The 17,257-nt window shown below is 53.1% G+C and overlaps 7 protein-coding genes across 7 annotated transcripts; 4 read left to right on the forward strand and 3 right to left on the reverse strand.

Moving 5' to 3' along the window:
* The first annotated feature begins 708 nt into the window (after positions 1–708).
* On the forward strand, positions 709–1,222 carry K460DRAFT_36400 (uncharacterized protein). Its single transcript, XM_040932927.1, has one exon. It carries the CDS (start codon positions 853–855, stop codon positions 1,120–1,122), a length of 270 nt encoding a protein of 89 aa, XP_040794082.1. The 5' UTR covers positions 709–852; the 3' UTR covers positions 1,123–1,222.
* A 3,655-nt stretch (positions 1,223–4,877) lies between these two features.
* On the forward strand, positions 4,878–6,984 carry K460DRAFT_362266 (glycosyltransferase family 2 protein). The gene is made up of 4 exons (XM_040932615.1): positions 4,878–5,181; positions 5,277–6,122; positions 6,256–6,586; positions 6,651–6,984. Exons 1-4 carry the CDS (start codon positions 5,117–5,119, stop codon positions 6,804–6,806), a joined length of 1,398 nt encoding a protein of 465 aa, XP_040794083.1. The 5' UTR covers positions 4,878–5,116; the 3' UTR covers positions 6,807–6,984.
* Positions 6,649–7,418, reverse strand: K460DRAFT_362268 (uncharacterized protein). The gene has a single exon (XM_040932616.1). It carries the CDS (start codon positions 7,297–7,299, stop codon positions 7,015–7,017), a length of 285 nt encoding a protein of 94 aa, XP_040794084.1. The 5' UTR covers positions 7,300–7,418; the 3' UTR covers positions 6,649–7,014.
* A 3,909-nt stretch (positions 7,419–11,327) lies between these two features.
* Positions 11,328–12,990, forward strand: K460DRAFT_36570 (uncharacterized protein). Its single transcript, XM_040933227.1, has 2 exons — positions 11,328–12,416; positions 12,485–12,990. The coding sequence occupies exons 1-2, from the start codon at positions 11,663–11,665 to the stop codon at positions 12,889–12,891; spliced, it is 1,161 nt and encodes a 386-aa protein (XP_040794085.1). The 5' UTR covers positions 11,328–11,662; the 3' UTR covers positions 12,892–12,990.
* Positions 12,991–13,259: 269 nt separating this feature from the next.
* On the reverse strand, positions 13,260–15,686 carry K460DRAFT_391778 (P-loop containing nucleoside triphosphate hydrolase protein; the record flags this gene model as incomplete). Its single annotated transcript, XM_040935844.1, has 1 exon — positions 13,260–15,686. One exon carries the CDS (start codon positions 15,684–15,686, stop codon positions 13,392–13,394), a length of 2,295 nt encoding a protein of 764 aa, XP_040794086.1. The 3' UTR covers positions 13,260–13,391.
* Positions 15,687–15,884: 198 nt separating this feature from the next.
* On the reverse strand, positions 15,885–17,073 carry K460DRAFT_413074 (uncharacterized protein; the record flags this gene model as incomplete). The annotated part of the gene is made up of 3 exons (XM_040937581.1): positions 15,885–16,413; positions 16,493–16,577; positions 16,812–17,073. The coding sequence occupies 3 exons, from the start codon at positions 17,071–17,073 to the stop codon at positions 16,137–16,139; spliced, it is 624 nt and encodes a 207-aa protein (XP_040794087.1). The 3' UTR covers positions 15,885–16,136.
* K460DRAFT_362273 (uncharacterized protein) lies at positions 15,886–16,174 on the forward strand. Its single transcript, XM_040932617.1, has one exon. It carries the CDS (start codon positions 15,894–15,896, stop codon positions 16,089–16,091), a length of 198 nt encoding a protein of 65 aa, XP_040794088.1. The 5' UTR covers positions 15,886–15,893; the 3' UTR covers positions 16,092–16,174.
* Positions 17,074–17,257: the final 184 nt, after the last annotated feature.

Raw genomic sequence — 17,257 nt, forward strand, 5'->3', positions numbered from 1 at the left:
CACTTATCCCTGCTGCTCGCAATAGGAATACATGCTGACTTTGGGCGCCTCGATGGTCTCTGCGACTCTCTTTGGATACGGGTAAATATAGTGTCAATGTTGCAGACACGGAGGAAGTCTCCCGATATCTTGCTCTCAAAGCATGGAATCCTTCTTAAAGCACCGTGCATGCCATGCTGATCCTCAATCAAGGTATATGCAAAATGCAAAATGCGCCAAAGCTGGAGCTCCCAACAATTCCGGATTTGCAGTGGGCCGTGTTGCGCTTATAGCCCGTAAGATATAACTCCAGGCTGACAGTTAGCGTGCGAAGTCGGATGATTATCGAATGATGGGATTACCTCGTATAGTCAGGTCAAAGCGACGTCTAATGCTGCTATGAAGCTAATGACTAGTCGCTCCAGTCTTCTGCTATCGTTTGAGCATGCATTTCTTGGTTCTGGAAGACTTGGCAGCGTGGTAATGACCAGTTACACATGCATTACACACACAACTGCGTACGGAAAGGAAGCCTGGGCAATGTTCAGTCGATTGCATAGTTGGGTAATGTGCTCCGCTAGTTAGGATGAAAGATCGGGGATGCATTGAAGGAATGCCATGATTGGATGCCGCGCAGCGCAATTGCTACGACAAGGTATTCAGTGTCTGGAGCTTCTGTGGCAGAGCTCGTCATCCTCGGAGTGAAACGAGGTTAGTAGTGACGTGCCTGTCGAGCTATTAGATTAGCAAAAGCTTGGGCGTTGCTAGTGCTCCCTGTGAGGACCGCTTCAAGATAGCGTGCGGCATGCATGTACGACATCGATCGCCCAAGTCATCAATGTCGATCTCGCGCGCCGCTCGATATATAGTGTAATGTTGATTAGGCTCGCGACCGAACGCATCTGGTTGCTGTACATTGCTGTTCAGACCTCAGCCCTCGAATGCTTGGGATTGTCACCAACGATTCGTTTGACCGCAGCCCCATCTCCATTCTTCGAAGAACGCGTGAAAGGCGGATGTGAACATGATCAATCTGACCTGGTGGAGTGCACAAATGGAGAGGAAACGGATTGGCTCATCTTCCTTCCTCTCGTAGAATGGGCGCATGCAGCTAAAGCCCTTCACACCGTTCGCGCGAAGTAAGCAAAGCGAGAGCTAACGAAGGGGCATGATGCCACCAATATTCATAGCGAGCCGAGCGTATCACTTCTGCAACCGTGTGCTCGCGCATGCAGGCAGGAGAAGTGCTGGTTAGATGGTATCCGCCATAGCCTCGAATCCGGTCGAATCATAGCAGCTGCGATTGCGGGATTCCGGGACGTTCTCCTTCACCCCCCGCACGATGACAAACAGTAGAGCGAGTACGGGCCTGATGGAACTGCTTGAACTTTGCCAGGGTGAATACGGCAGCGAGGCTCGCGGCGTGCAGCTGTTGCGCAAGAGGCTTTTACTTCTGGGGAATGAGTCGAGCTCTACGCTGCCGCTGAAGCGTGTGGGGAACCAGATGGCGCCGGACCAAGACCGTCTAGAGCGGTTCGAGACTGGTAATCCGGGCTGACATGGCCCTAATGACAATCCGGGTAACGATCAAGGATGGACCCTCCAGGCCCTGGTCCCCTCTACGACCGTTGTGCGGCAGTGCTGCAACCTTTCTGCTCAAACGGCAAGCGCTGGTCAGGAAGAGTTTTGCGTATACTGTGGGTGTGCATATTCGGCTGATTGGAGGTTTTGAGCTAGGTATGTATGGTTAGTAAAGGTCAGGTGGTGGACGGACGCTAGGCGTGGGATGATGGAGTTGTTCGGCCTCGAGCGCAGCCTCGCCCCCACCAGCACACTCTTTCCATACCATCAACCTCAATTACACCGACTACCTTTGTGCACCTGATCCTGCTCTTTAGTCACAGCTTTGATAGCCTTACTGCGATAAGTGTAGATGCGATGGGGTTGGTTGGAGTGCGCGGGTAAGCAGTGCGCCAGCCTCGCGTCGATTTCGGAAGCGTGTCTTGTCTAGCCCATGTGCTAAGGGAAGATGTCGAAGACAGTGCGTCTCATCGATGTATCGAGATCTTCAAAGGTCGTGCTGATGATATCGGCTCGAGAAGTAACAAGCGGCACGCGCTGTTGTCGAGAAGGGTCAAAGCGGCGCCGAGCTATCCCCAGAATCAGAAGGGAAGGAGCAACCATGACACGCGCTCTATGTGGCGCGATTTGGATTTCATCGGCCCTCCTCTACAACTTCCCCAACGCTTGTGCGCCACACTGAGTATAATCGTGGGCATGGTCCAGACGTCCTGTCTTACGCCACAGGCCATGCCTGCCCCATCTTCAAAGCGTCCAGGTCAACAACAACAAACTATTCACAACTCGGTTTGACCGAAAACGACTAGCATGCCGTTTGCGAGACTCCGAGACTGGTGGTGGCTTCCTGGGTGCTTTTCTACATCCTCAGGTTGGTGTTGGCAACGAGCATGCGCGCCTGGTCGATTCTGAAGCTACGGCGATAAGAGACACACTGAGTTCGTAGACGGACTATTCGGCAAGAAGACGGACAGCTAACTCTGCGATGAGAGCCGCGTGCTTCAGTTTCAACTGCTTTCGTCAGTCAAGCACCAGTTCGCCCATTAGAACTCTTCGCGTAGTGCCTATGTGCCTCATGGCACTTACCCGCTTGCTCTTCACCAACGTTCCGAGCTTACTGTTCGATCAATATGGAGCCACGTATTGCTGGTCTTGTCGAAATAGATCGTGGCGATATCCCCGGATGGTGTTGTGCATTGCCAAATGTGAATGCAGTTCGGCAGTCCCAGCCTTCAGATCGTTTCAGGTAGCTACAAAGACACGTCTCTGACTATGCACGCTCAATTAGCCGCCAGAAGTTTCGAAATCCCAAGGTATTGTTTCTATCCGTGAAGTCTTGTCTACTACATGGCGAGAGTTTTGCGAGAAAGTCCGAGACTACCCGAGATAGCAGCGCTGAGGGAAAATTGCTCCCAGTTTTCGTCGTGGGAGCCACGGCAGCCAGCCTGTTCAGGCAACAGGTGATCCTGATTGACAGTGAGTGTTTACCCGCAGCAAGTGCTCTCCGTGATCTTTTGGGAGATGGAGTGTGAAAAGTACAAGGCTCCGATGGATAGCAACGCTCAATGCGAACAAAACTCCGCTTGAGTGTGCAGCAGCTTGAGGCTCTTAAGACCCTCAACCTATCGGATTAGCTGCATGTATCTGGCTTTCTTACGGCACTGGCCCTCGCGAGGAAGCGGGATACGATCCGCAATATGCGGAGGATCAGCTATGTGTCCCCCCCTCGCCCCCGTGCATTGTGGTTAATGACGCAACCGTCAGATGCAGCAGGGCTTGCAGATGGCGTTTTTTTTTAAAACCCCCACCATGCTTTTTGGATGTTTGCGTTGATAATTCCCTTCACATACACACTGCAGGATAACCAGGCTCAGAAGTGTTCGTAGTATCAAGCTCATACAATACCACGTGAGCAAATCATGCACCCAAAGGGTTGAAGGCAAGACCGAATGCGGACGTAGACAGACGGAATGGTAACCCTCCATTCCATGTGTAGGCAAGGTCCAAGGTACCACCCAACAGCATATGGCGTCCCATGGCCAACTCGTTCAGTATGCACGAGCAGGCCTCGCACAGGCTTCAGGGCATCACAATTGGAGCGCGTATGTGCTCCCGCGGGCCGACAGCTTGATCTGCAAGAGCAAGGTATAGACCCCCGTCTATGCAGCGTACGTACATGAGCTTGAATTAGGATTGCAGGTGGACGCGGGCTATGTATCTCTTCAGCCGGTGCAGGTACCTCTGCTATTTTGCTGGCCCCGGCGGCTGAGAGAAATTGATTGGGGGTCCATTTTGAAGGACGACGGCACAAAGGCAATCGTGGTGTCTACTACATAGGGCAATGTGTCCGGCGAGAGGGAGGGGCGGGTGACGAATGCAGACTGCAGTTGCTGGGGTGGGACCGAGCACGAGCAAAAACGGCAAGCTACTAAACGGTAGTAATATCATGTCATTTAATAGTCTCCCTCGGCCGGTGGGTCGGAAAGCAGGCACCGCTGGGTCACGAAGGGTGGACATAGGGACAGACGTCGTGGATGGTTTATTGGGCAGTCGGTGGGAGAATAGCCCGTTGGTCAGCGTCTGCAACATGACGATATTGAGGGCAGTGGATAGGCGATGTCGAAGAGCCGTAATGGTCCAATTAGCCGTGTGGTGAGGACGTATCAAGGGAAGCTGGAGACGCCAGCCCTGCCGCCAAAGGGCTCGCGGGCGCCTATCTTCGCCATAACGCCACGCTGGGTGGGGACCGCGTGCAGCGGCTAGTGCATGACACTCTAAGAGGCACTTGAGTGCGCAATTGGGGCCTAGAGCCCTTGATCTTAGATGGACTGGCGCCAAGCTGGGGGGGTCACATATATTGATCCATCGATCATCAGCCGCACTGGTTCGGCGCTGGGTGCGCGGCCTTTCCCCATACCATCGCGGGCATGACCAGAGAGAAGGAGGAGGACTGTGCGACTAATGGCGAGGGCAAAAAGAGAGGCGGTTGGATAGCATGGCGCCATGGGGTGAGGGTGTCGGGGATAGCGTCTGTCCGTCTGGTCTGTCTCGTGCTCTCGCCAACACCGGAGCGAGCGCGGGGCGGTTGCACCAGACGAGGCCCTGCTGCTGCTGCTGCTTGTCGACGCACACACGACGACGACGATGCAGTCGATCCCTGAAGGCGCTGGCGTTGCAGGGTGGCCGGAACATGCGAGCGATTCAACGGCTGGCGGGATCCAAGCATGACGCTCGTGCTCACTGGCGCATGTGCTATGCCCGACTCGGTGCGTACCCTGGCCCGCCTCTGTAATTTTGCAACTACCTCATGCTCCAGCCAGGTTCACACTACCCCAAAGTCTGCTAAGGGAAGCTCATGCAGCTTAAACAGCGTCCGGGAAGCGAAACATGTCGTCGCCGCCCTAGCCCGCCCGCAAGCAACCATGTGTTTAAATACTTGTACATCCGCTGCTTCCCCGGGGCAAGCGGGTTTTTCACTCCCACCATTCGATGTGATCTTCGTCTGCCGTCCACTCGTCGTAGTTCACGTTCCGTACTACCACGCTCGTTGGTCGTTGCCATGTTTCCCTTTTCTTTTGCCTTGGTGCCCAATTGGAGTTGGTTTTGTATCTTTCTGGCCCTCTTGTACGTTTCCCGCCCATGCCCTGTCCTGGTCCTGGCTGTGCCTCTGCTGCCGCAGCCTTATCCGCCATTGCATGCCACTGACTCGCGCAATCCAGTTTGTTTCGATATGTCCGTCTCTGGGTCAATTTGGTGAGCAATTGGACGTATACGCCCATCCAGCCCGTCGACGACCCGACCATCACCTCCAAAGACATGACCGTCATCATCCCCACTGTGGCCGAAAACCTCCAGCAATTGAAGGAGACGGTCCAGAGCGCCTACCGCCTCGAGCCCCTCGAGATTCTGCTCGTGACACCTGACTCGCGCGTGAAGCGTGTCTATCAGATGGTCGAGGAGCTGGGCAGTCCCAAGATCATCCAGGTCTTGTCCGTCAGCCAGGCCAACAAGCGCCGCCAGCTCTGTCGGGCCATTCCCGAGGTCGAGACCAAGATCACGCTTCTTCTCGACGACGACGTCTGGCTCCCAGAGAAATTCACAAAATGGATCCTGGCCCCATTCGAGGATGCTCGTGTGGGAGGCGTCGGCACAAACCAGCAGCTGCGCCGCTCCAACCGATCGAGCATCTGGGAGTTTCTCGGGGCCATCTACCTGGTCAGGAGGAACTTTGACTGCACGGCCTGCAACTGGATAGACGGCGGATTGCCGTGCCTTTCGGGACGAGCCGTGGCCTATCGATCAGAGATTCTACAGGACCCCAACTTCACCTACGGCTTCACGCACGAGACATGGGGCAGCGACCATTTCCTAAACGCCGACGACGACAACTTCATCACACGCTGGCTGTTCTCGCACAATTGGAAGATCCAACTGCAGAACCACCGTGAGTGTGAGGTGGAGACGACTCTAGAGGACGATTCCAAGTATCTGCGCCAGTGTCTGCGCTGGGTGCGCTCTAATTGGAGGAGCAATCTGACTAGTCTTAGTGAAGGCCACATGTGGCTGTAAGTACACCTCTAGCTGCCATTTCTGCACCATTTCCGCGTCCTGGACGCGCCAAGAGTGCCCCTCTTCTGCCTCGCCCGACTCGTATCGTACACCACCCTCGCAGCCTTTGCTAATCCTTTGCCCTAATAGGAGCTACCCGTGGTCTCTCTACGCCGTCTTCCAGACCACCATTACGCAATGGGCCTTCTTGCTCGACGGCCTCCTGTTCGTCTCGGTCTACTTGGCTCTCTCCGAGGCTGGGTATTACAAGGCCGAGCATGACAAGCAACCCCACGCGGAACCGTGGCCACGCTCTCTGTTTTGGGGTCTCTTCATCGCCCACTGGGTGTTTTCCAAAACAATAAAGCTAGTCCCGCATTTGTTGAGGAACCCGGGCGACGTCCGCTTTATCCCGGCCTCGGTTCTATTTGGTTATTTCCACAATCTCATCAAGCTGTACGGCTGCATCACCGTCACAGAGGTATGGCCCCAGCCCCACACCCATCGCTCGCTCGCTCCACCATGACTGACCATCGGCTGTTTAGACCACTTGGGGCACTCGCGAAGGCGCAGATGTCGACGACAACATCAGAATGTTTGCCATCCCACCCATGGCTACCATTACTCCTCCCTTGACGCCTCCCCCAGGCGGGCGCATGCTTCGCGAGCGAGGCGCCCTCTTCCCATCTTCTTTGAGTTAGGCTGGCTATTTCCACTTTTGGTCAGCATCTTGGCCTTGGCCGCGAATTTGGACGCGGTACAGTAATGTTAGACGTGTGACGATCCGCGCGCGGTATGACTTAATCTCAGCATCTGAGCGGTAGAGTCGGAATGCCCCATCTATATCCCTTTTTATCGAGCATGGTCGCTCTCAGGTCACCAAAATGGGACGGTTAGGGTGCATGGTGTTCAGGAGTCCTCGGGTATTGTCCATGCAGGTTTGCACTGCGTTTCTCGTTCTCGGGCCACTCCAGCAGTTCCGCCCATTGTATAGTCTATGCAAAAGTCAATATGGCATAATGTCACTAGTTTGCTTGGTGGCTGTTTGCGCCTTTCCTGTCGCTCGCTGCTGTGCTCGATTCGGAAGCTACCGTCGTGTAACTGCCTCCTCCACGAGGCCGGCTCAGAGTCGCACAAAGGAACCACGCCTCTTTGTCCGACGCACAGGCAGCACAAACTTAATTCCAACTTCATCTGACAAATACCCACAAGCTGTGAATGGATCCCTTCGCAACCTGTTTCCCAAGCAACACATGGCCCGAGCCAGCTGCCTCGGGCGCCCAGCCCGCACTACCTACACGCTCCGCGTAGCGCGAACCGTCGTCCGCGTCGCAGACATTGACTGCTCCATCCATCCTTCTAATCAGGGTGCAAGAGAGCCGAGCGGCACGATATCAACCCATCGCTGTCGTGCTACAAGTGCTATCAGGCAATACTCCCGGTGAACCACTCCAAGACGGCAGGTGGGCGCGATGTAACTAGGTACATTCCGGCTCATGCGATGGGGGGCTCAATCATCCTTCTCCCGGACTATCTCCACTCTCGGCCATGGCCTGCATAAAAAGCGGAGGATTATGAAAGTCGCACCACAGCGGGCCATTTCTGACGACGCCATCTGCGCCTGCGTCTTTTATTGCCGCGAGGTACTCCCAGGTCATCATCCAGGTCCATCCAGCCCAGCATCGGTTGCAGTGCGCTTTAGGAGTGCAGAGCGTTCTTGCTACGTTACCGCCCTACCAGATTCCGACAGCGCTGACAGGTCGAAAAGGTGGCCCACCAACAACACGTTCGCTCAAGCGAGCCTGCATCCTGCACGTCTTAGTTGGGGCTCCAGGAGCGAGCAGAAACCAGACGGCGCCGAACTTCTCATGCACACTTGCCTCGTCGACCCTCAGCATTCATCATTGTGCGTTGCGGCACTTTCCTTCCCTGTCCACAATTATTTTACCAACAGCAAAAATCTTATACGCGTTCCTCTTTAAACGCGCCATGACACACGCAAGCGGCTCCATGTCAAGCGAGCAAGCGAGTCGAGATGACTGAGACCCTTTGCCAAACCTTATGCTTGTCATCCCGCTCCCGCCCTGTATGCTCTTAGCCAAGATCTTGCGCTAGACCAGCGCCGAACGCGGCGTGACGCCAGCCCCAATTCCCCACGTCTTAGCATAGCTGCTTGTCGCGGTGCAAGAAACCCTCGCGAATTTGGGGATACGACAATCATGCACTGTAGAGCATGTGTGCAATGGCAGCTTGCTGCATGCAAGCTTCTGTGGCCCGCGTCCCCGATGCAACAGAAAAGCAAGCCAAATTAAGCAAGGACTTTCCATTCGGCACTCGCGTGCGCGCGTATAGAACGCATTCACTAACGGCCAAGGGAATAACCTGATTAGTACCTGGCTGATCCAAACTGCTCAAAACGCTCAGGTGCAGCGTGGATGGACGCCACGTTTAGCCAACTCGGACTGATCGAGATGACTTGGCTGTTGCCAATACCTAGGTTCTGTAAGGGAGGCGCAGCACAAGTTTGACCTTGTGAAACTTTGACATGGTCCACGCCATTTGACGAATATAGACCTCCTAGTACCGTAGTCAACTTGCATATCGGCATCCGACTTTCGCTTGCCACTCCTTGTCAGCATCTGAATGGATGCCATACGGCTGGGTCGAAAGCGAAAACTCTGCACATCTCGCTTCACGCGCACAACACGCCGTCGGGACAGGGTAAGCAAGAAAGACGCTGGTCACTTTTCGCATCGTCTCAGGACTCGTTCTTCCGGGCCGCATTGAAGACGTATACGTAAGTCAGGAGAGGCTTGCAGCGTCTCACTTAACCCAGTTTATCCCACTTTTTCTTCAGTGGTGGGAAGGTTTCCTTGCTATTTTCAACATATGACATGTTGCATATCACAGCTCGCTGATTGTGGAATCGCTAGCAGCGGACTATCTCTAGCAGTTTTATTGCTAAATGATGACAAGGTTAAAACATTCACGCAATCTCCGCGCGCATCGGAATATTTGTTTTACTATCTAGGCATTCCATATCATCCTTATCCCCCCATTATCACATTGCTCTCAGCATGCGATACTTGTAGGCCAATTAGCCCCATCATCTGCGAGATCCAGCAGAACTACCGCTATTCACGAATCGATTATGGGCAGTCAATGTACTGCACTGCAAGGGATCCAGACCAGGCAGTGGGTCCTTCTGGCTGACATCAGTCTTAAACTCTTTGGTTCGGTTACCGGACAAGAGTGGACCTCTGGAAACTTCGACAACTACAATACTAACTACAATACTCGCTAACAGCTCGTCACGAGCACTACGAGCTGTGAACCTCGGGTGCGCCCTTTGGTAGTGTCCGTGCCGTGCCGGCCTTGACCCGAGATCTGAGAGGCGAGCACGAGCTGCTGGTCGCTCCGAGTCAGGACCCTGATGATCGTCGCGTAACGATGCCTCCAGTATTCTTGATTTCTCCATTGACTGACTGAGGAATGTGGGAACCAATTCTCTGTCCACCGGTTATCAGTCAGGTGTATAACACGGCTGATATAACGACATAAGCCTACCTTCTAATTGGGCCAACGCACATCAGTTTGAGTCTACCCGATCTATGGTTCACTAATGTGTTTGTTACGCATCGCTGTTTTCATGGTTTCAGATACACAAACAGCTGAGACTTGGGACTTCGTTCATCACCATAAACCCGATCTACTGGTAAGAACAATAAATCAGCACCGACACCATAGCAACAATGAGAGCCTGCCTTACGCGTCAACCCCTTTGCGGGTGGTTCGACCCGTTATTGCACAGCAATTTAACGTTGCTCTTCATCAAAAGCCACAGCTTCACCGAGTCTCGGCCAAAATATCCGAGCGAGCCGCACCGCGGAGCTTTACTCCACAATACGAGAAAGCATGCACCAACACTAAAATGTCGTGCAGTAAGCCGATGCTTGACCTTGACTCGGCACTTAGTTTGGCCAGGGTCTTACCTGTTTTCTCCACGCTCGCGTCAACCTTTACGACATGTACAATTTCCACCCCACTCTCCGAGAGCTTTCCAAGTAGCCAAGCAGTCCTCAATCTGGCACATTGTTCAGGTGTTTTAATTTGGTGCCGCGAATTAAACCGCGTTGCTTTACGCTATTCCATGCGGAAAGGTTCCACATACAGGACACACCCACCATGTCTCGGCGGGAAATCTTCGTGTTTGGCCCGTTGATGATGGGTATAAACGGGTGATGTGCAAACGATTGTGGATACACCAATATCTAGCGCGCGACAAATTGCTGTAGTAACGCGCCAAAAGTGGCAAGTGCTGAAGTGATATGGCGAAGTATGACAGACTAACAAAGACGGGCGTCCTGATCATGTGGATCCTCTACTTGGTGAAGGATCTGCTAGCAATGGTGCATTGCTGAGTTCGGCGATCGACAGCCGGACGTTGAGTGCAGCTGTCACGATCTGACAGTCTAGAGACTACTGCAGATCCCTGAAGATGCGAGTTGCCGATATCATGTTACCTTGGACGGCTTTTCTTCGCTGTCAAACATCTTATCGAAGAGGAGCCTCAGGACACGTGAAATATTTACTTGTTGAGCTGCAAGCGCGCCTCCATTACCCCTCCTTGCGTCCACTTCGGACATGCCTTACATTAGCGAGCAAACTCGTTAAGCGAAAGAAAACTACCCCCACTGTCCTTTGTCAGCTATGGGTTTGGCACCTTGTCCCTGTCGGCGCGGAGGAATAGTCAACCACAGCTGCAATATCATATCGGGGTGGAATCCTTTCGAATGCATGGGAGGGTGTATACTGCAATTAGCACACCTGCCGCACACTGTTTCTGGACCGTAGGATTGAGGGCTGGATGTGACTTGTGTGCATGAGTTGTGCAACTCTTCGCGCCAAATATTCCGTATAAACCCCCTTTAGCAAGGCGTCCCAGCCGTAAAGTACTATGTGTATGGTGTGGGCTGCTGCTATCCGTATGTCGTCATCGCTTGGCTACGAGGTAGGCACAGAGCAGCTCACTATCAACATTACGTGACTTCAAGAGCCACTCATCAGTAACGCTAAATAACCTTGCAGTTCGTCTGAGAATCTGAATAGTCTCCCCTTCTGATCGAAAGTTTAGTCGAAAGTTCATCTTAGCTCCAACCCTTCTAGTACTACAAACCTCTCAGCAAATCTTCGAATATGTGTGATCACTTTGCAGTGTAGACTCATAACCATGCACCCAGCTCTTTGTCATCACAACTACCTTCCTCGGCTTTGCAGTCACACCAGTAACTTGATAGTGCAGCTATGCGACTACTACTTAGCTGCCACCCTCTATCTGCATCACCAACAAGGTCAACAAGCGATAGTCGACACAAGGCCCGTCCGCCTACACTCGGTCATAATTATCCCGCCAACCGAAGCACCACATCCCCGCATTCCAGATATGCACATGCATCTCGAAGTTCTAGCTCCTGAACCAGACTCATCGCAAAACGCTCTGAACGACTCAGCGATAGCACATTGCACAACGGGGCGTCACTAAAGTGCAATTCCCACCATGCCACCATCCCGCATCCTAGACTCGCATATCCACCTCTGGCCCTCAACAGCTACGCAACCCACAAATCATGGCTGGATGGCGCCGGGCCATCACCTTGCTAAAAGACATGGGATTTCAGACTACAGGAGCGTCGCGAATGTAAAGAGATCTTCATCCAAGGAAGAAGTAGAGGAAGAAAACCCCATTCCAGTCTCTTTCATATACGTAGAAACTGATCGTTATTTGCCATCCTCAACTCCTGAGATTGAAGAAGAAAGAGATAGCGACGAGGAAAAGAGAAGGAAACTATCAAAATGGGCTAGCGAGCCTTTATCCGAGGTGAAATTTCTCAGACGAATTGTAGAAGGGAAGCCAGAAGAGGGTGATGGCTTTGCGCCCAGTGATGCGGCATGGATGAAAGGCGCAGTGTTATGGGCCCCGTTCCATCTCTCCCCTTCCCTCTTCAGCACGTACCTCCAGATCGCGGAAGAAGTTGCTGGGCCAGCACTTTGGGCCCGCGTCGTAGGCTTCCGGTATTTACTTCAGGGCAAGGCTGAGGGCGAGGTGAAGCGGTTAGTTGAGAGCGAGGACTGGTTGCAGAATATTGTTTCACTGCGGGATGGGAGGGGAGGGAAAGGTTGGGCATTTGATGTTGGTGTGGATACGCATAGAGATGGTGTTGAGCAGCTGGAGCATGTGGGCGGTATGATTGCGGAAGTGCGCAGGCGAGAGGCGAATAGTGGTGGCCAAGGGCACGTTCGATTCGTCTTGAGTAAGTCATGCTCCCTCTTCCTTCCTTACTTCCTCTATATCGAGAAAAGTCACGTCTAACCACACCAGACCACCTCTGCAAACACAGACTCCCACTAGCGACTCCTTCCGATCCAACATTCGTCCGCTGGCGCTCCGCCCTCACCGGCCTCGCAGCAGACACATCCATCTACATGAAGCTCTCGGGCGCCCTGAATGAATTCGACGACGCTTCGCCAACGCCCGACACCGTACAGTCCGTCATCGAAGCAGTCCAGCCTTTCTTCGACGCCGTCTTTGCCAACTTCCCTGGGAGAGTCATGTTTGGATCGGATTGGCCCGTATGCAATGTCGGCGGGCCGCATGGCGAGCAGGGAAATTGGAAATTTTGGGTAAGTGTTGTTGAGGCTTGGATGGAAGAGAGGGGTTTTGAGGAGGGGTCAATGGAGAGGGTGTGGTGGAGGGCGGGGAGTGAGGCGTATGGGGTTGAGGGGTGAAGGAGTAGGTTGTCTCTGGCGAGGTGAGGTATATGTAAGATTTTGGGAGGAAGGAGTACAATGGAAGCTGAAGCGAGCTGCTTTTGGGGTTCTTTTCAATGCATCAATAGGAAATAATATAGTCGCAAGGCCACAGCAACTATAATACAACCAAATGTGCTGAAAAAACACATTAACCCAAAGTTATCCTTCCCATTATGATTCTTTTACACGCTTGCTTTTCAAAAGAAAAGTCAGAGATATTACCCCTAATCCCAAACCACCTTCTTTTGCCTTATCAACGAAACATTCATTTTGAATGCTGGTCAATATGTTCCACGGTATGCATATGTCTAATGGAGATCACTCGACTCATATCTTCATTAACGTTGTGATACGGTGGTAGGGATGAGACAAGTGTACGGGGAGACTGACGACGGGCATATCTGTATGTCTAAAGGAAGAAGAGAATCAAGTGTCTAAATTCAGAATCTTGACATCTGAATCCAGCCCTGCTATATCTACTCGAACCCCTCGAAGTCGCTCCCATCACTACCATCCTCAACCTCCTTCACACCACCACCATTTTCCGCTTCTGCTCTCCGCTTACTCCCAAGCATGGCGCCTCGGCGATTATTCTCAATCTTCCTTTCATAACCGCTCTTAGTGCTGATCCTATTCTTGGACTTGTTATCTGCTCCTTTGACAGTCCGCCTAGCTTCAACACCTCGTTTCTTGAGTTGCTGCCGATCGCGCTTCGTTGGTGTCGGCAAGGCGTCAATAAGCCATTGCTTTATGCTGCCATCTTCCGCCTTGACGCCCCGTAGTTTTTCAGACGCGCGGATGATGTTCGCGATGAGCTTCACGTACGGGATATCGTCCTGCGTGTAGAAGGTGACTGCTACGCCGCCCTCCCTGCCAGCTCGTCCCGTCCTGCCAACTCGGTGTACATATGCGGCTGCTGAGTTGGGTACGTCATAGTTCACCACGCCGTTTAGGCCGCGGAAATCCACGCCTCGAGCGAGTAGATCAGTAGTGATGAGTACCCAAACTTCGCCGCGGCGGAAGCGCGTCATAATGCTGTCACGTGCGGACGAGGAAAGATCAGCGTGGAGGACTGCAATGCGCGAGGAGCCTCCTGCTTCGGGGGGTATGTCGTAGAGGAGCTCGGAATGGAGGGCGATGGCGCGGGAGATGGTTTGTGTGAAGACCAAGAAGGGTGGTCTCAGAGTTGACTGAGCTGTGGAGTCTGAGGAACTGGAGGTTGGATGGAGAAGCTGTCGTATCCCAAGAAGTTTTCCTTGTTCGGTTGCAGCGTACGTCAGTTGGTGGGAGATGTTTGGTATAGCACTGTCCTTTAAACCGACGACGAGACGGATGAGGGGCGGTCGCGCAGGCATATCGGACTTCGACGAGGACAGTGTCTCCCAACGCGTGTTCATGGTGGAGAGAGTGAGGTTTTCGATGTTGGATCCCATTGTTGCAGACCACAACCCTACTCGCAGCTTGGGGTTGGTGCAAGCGTTCCATATGTGGAGGGTTTGTTCGCGGAAGAGCGGGTCAAGGAGCACGTCTGCTTCGTCGAGGACAAGATGGGAGACGCTCGGTAGGTTCGCGATTGTGCCATCTTTGCGCTTCAAAGTGTTTAGAAGTGCGAGGGGCGTGGCTACGAGAATCGCTGCTTTTACGAGTTCTGCTCGTCTTGGTGTTTGCTTTTTCTTTTGTACTGCCTTGTCTTCATTATCGGAATTTGAAGCGTCTTCGTCATGCTCAGAAGCATCGGGTGAGTCGGGCCCATATTCGATGAGCTCGCTTTCTGTTCTTTCAACGACCTCCATGCCCTTCCTCATCAGTGTCGCTTTGATTGCCGTGCCCTTTGCCATTTTCCTCGCCTCATTGACAATTTGCGACGCAAGCTCTCTCGTAGGTGCAAGCACGATGGCGCGTGGCCCGTCCCTAGAATCCGTATCCTTGCTCTCCGAAAGCAGCGCATTGATGATCGGTATCAAAAATGCTATCGTCTTCCCGCTGCCTGTGGGTGCGACCGTCAATAGATCGATATCCCCGGCATACCCTTCGCCAGAGAGAGATTCTGCGCCCGTTGTAGACCCATTCTGCCCCGCCTTGTGGTTGTTACTAGCCAGCAGCAGCGGCAGAGCACCAAGCTGCACCTCGGTAGGTAGCTTATAGCCTTGATCCATTATGTTCTCCGCTAGTCTTCTCGAGATGCCATATCGTGTACGTAGGTGAGCAAATGACGTGAGCGGCTGTGGGTAAAGCTGCCGCTTTGCTTCTTTCTTCTGGTTCTTTTGCTCCTTTTCCTTCTTCCGCTTTTTGGACTTCTTTTTTTCCTCCCGCGACTCTTCCACTTGTGGCGCGAAGTCTTCCAGCACTGCGATCTTCAGCTTATGCAAGTGTAGTATCTTTTTGCATTCATCCACATCGTACTGCTCCTCTTCAACAACGTCGGTGCCGTTCTCCAAAGCACCAGAGTCCTTCAGCTCTTCCTTCCGCTGCCTTTTCTTCCCCTTTGTGAGCTTGCCATCATCTCCATCGAGCTCGGTGTCTACACCTGCGCTTCCGCCGAAAAAGTCGAGATCTGCTGGTAATGCAGCTGGACTGGGGGGTGACTGTATAGTGACAGCGACAAGGCCTCTCTTTCGTTTTCGGCTCTTGTTCGTGCTTTGTGTAGGCTGCGCAGGCTCATCGTGGCCAAAAAGTTGCGGGTTCGCGACTGCGCCGGAGGATGGCAGCTTTTGCGACGGCGAGTTTGGCGCCGCCTTTGACGATCGTGAGAGGAGCTTGAAGACGTTCATGGTCAAGTTGATACTGGGCGTCTGTTTGGTATTATTTTTGTGTAAATTTACTCATTGTCTCGCCATGTTCGCTGCGAGATTGTGTCAAGTTTCTCGAGTGTTGAAAGTTCGAAAGTTCAACTCGAAAAATTGGTGGTCCGTGCGATCCTTCTCGCCGAACTGCCGATCATCGTATTGCTTGCAGGACGCGTTCTGAATCGCTGTGAAATGGTTGCATTGCCCAGTAGTTGCACAGGAGAAATGAAATCTAAATCAAAGGTATGTGCAATAATACTACAGTGTAGGGCCCTTCCCGGCCCAAGTGTACCGCATGCACGCTTGCCCAACCTATCAGCCCGCGTGATCGTACAGCTGCTCTCTACCTCGCGCTTCCTACTCATCTACAACTGTCCTGTGACCAGTTGATATGTTTCTGCTGTATCTTTATCCGTTTCCATGGCTCTGGTGCACTTAGTGGTGCTCCTCCTTCGCCCTGTACCCAACAAGCTTAAACCTGCCAATAATCTCGCCAACGGAGAAGAAGCCGATAACCTCAGCAGCAACAACACCAGCAGAAAGCCATTGTGCGCGTGACACGTTCCGGACCTGAGCGAGGATGTTGGCGGGGTCTTGCTGCACTTTCTGTGCTGCGGCGTTGGCCTCGCTGGCGGCGCGGTTGAAGAGCGAGGTTGGGTTCTTGGCGGCGTTGATGGCCGGCTGGAGGTAGCCTTGGATTGTCTGAACAGAACTTTTCAGGTGTTAGTTGTGTATAGAGGGTGAGATGAGGAAACGTAGGGGTGGGGTGCGGTTGTGTTAGATAGGCTTACGGTGGTGCCATGTTTCGCTGATGAGCAATAAGCTTGCCGAGCTCAAGTGTGACTTTTGAGTAGTAGACGACCTGGGGAATCAATCCTGTAGTGACAACGTCAGCGCAATGTTTGAAATGAACCAGGTACCCGAGTGTGTCATCGTCTCATTGGAAAGCGCGATTGGAGCGTGACGCGCGAGCTACGCCTGGACAGCTGCACAGAGCTTCCCAAACATGCCATTGAGCTCCAGCCGTCCTTCGTTCTGCTCTTTCGCGCTCTTCCAGACTTCCAAAATGCAATCACACCCCATTCCGTCCCTCAGAATAATGCCACTAACCTTGTACAGTCCCAACCAGCCCTCCTACACGTCCAGTTGTCGCATTGGCCGCATTGCTCGCGGCTGAGCCAACACTTGACGCGGCAGAGCTTGCTGAGCTGGTGACTTTGGTGAGGCCCTCTGATGCCTTGGTCGACACCTCAGCAGCTTTACCCTTTACAGCGCCGGCGGCTTCGGACGTCGTCGAGGCATTGCGGATGCCGGCGCGGCGGATGGTGAACGTCGATTGCCGTAAGACGGCGCGTGATGCAGCGAGAGACATGTTGATGTGAATTGAGTGAGTGGAGATGGCTCACGGCGATGGGTCGATGTCGGCGTTGAGGTTGAGTTGTTGGACTGCTCGGCAACGACCTGACGATTTTTCCGATGGCCTGTGCGCCAGCTCCTTCCCAAGCATCGAGGGAGCTATTCACTCGAACTTCTACTCTTACAGTCGCTTATCAATA

The sequence above is a fragment of the Cucurbitaria berberidis genome, assembly GCF_010015615.1.
Source record: "Cucurbitaria berberidis CBS 394.84 unplaced genomic scaffold K460scaffold_1, whole genome shotgun sequence".
Taxonomy (NCBI): domain Eukaryota; kingdom Fungi; phylum Ascomycota; class Dothideomycetes; order Pleosporales; family Cucurbitariaceae; genus Cucurbitaria; species Cucurbitaria berberidis.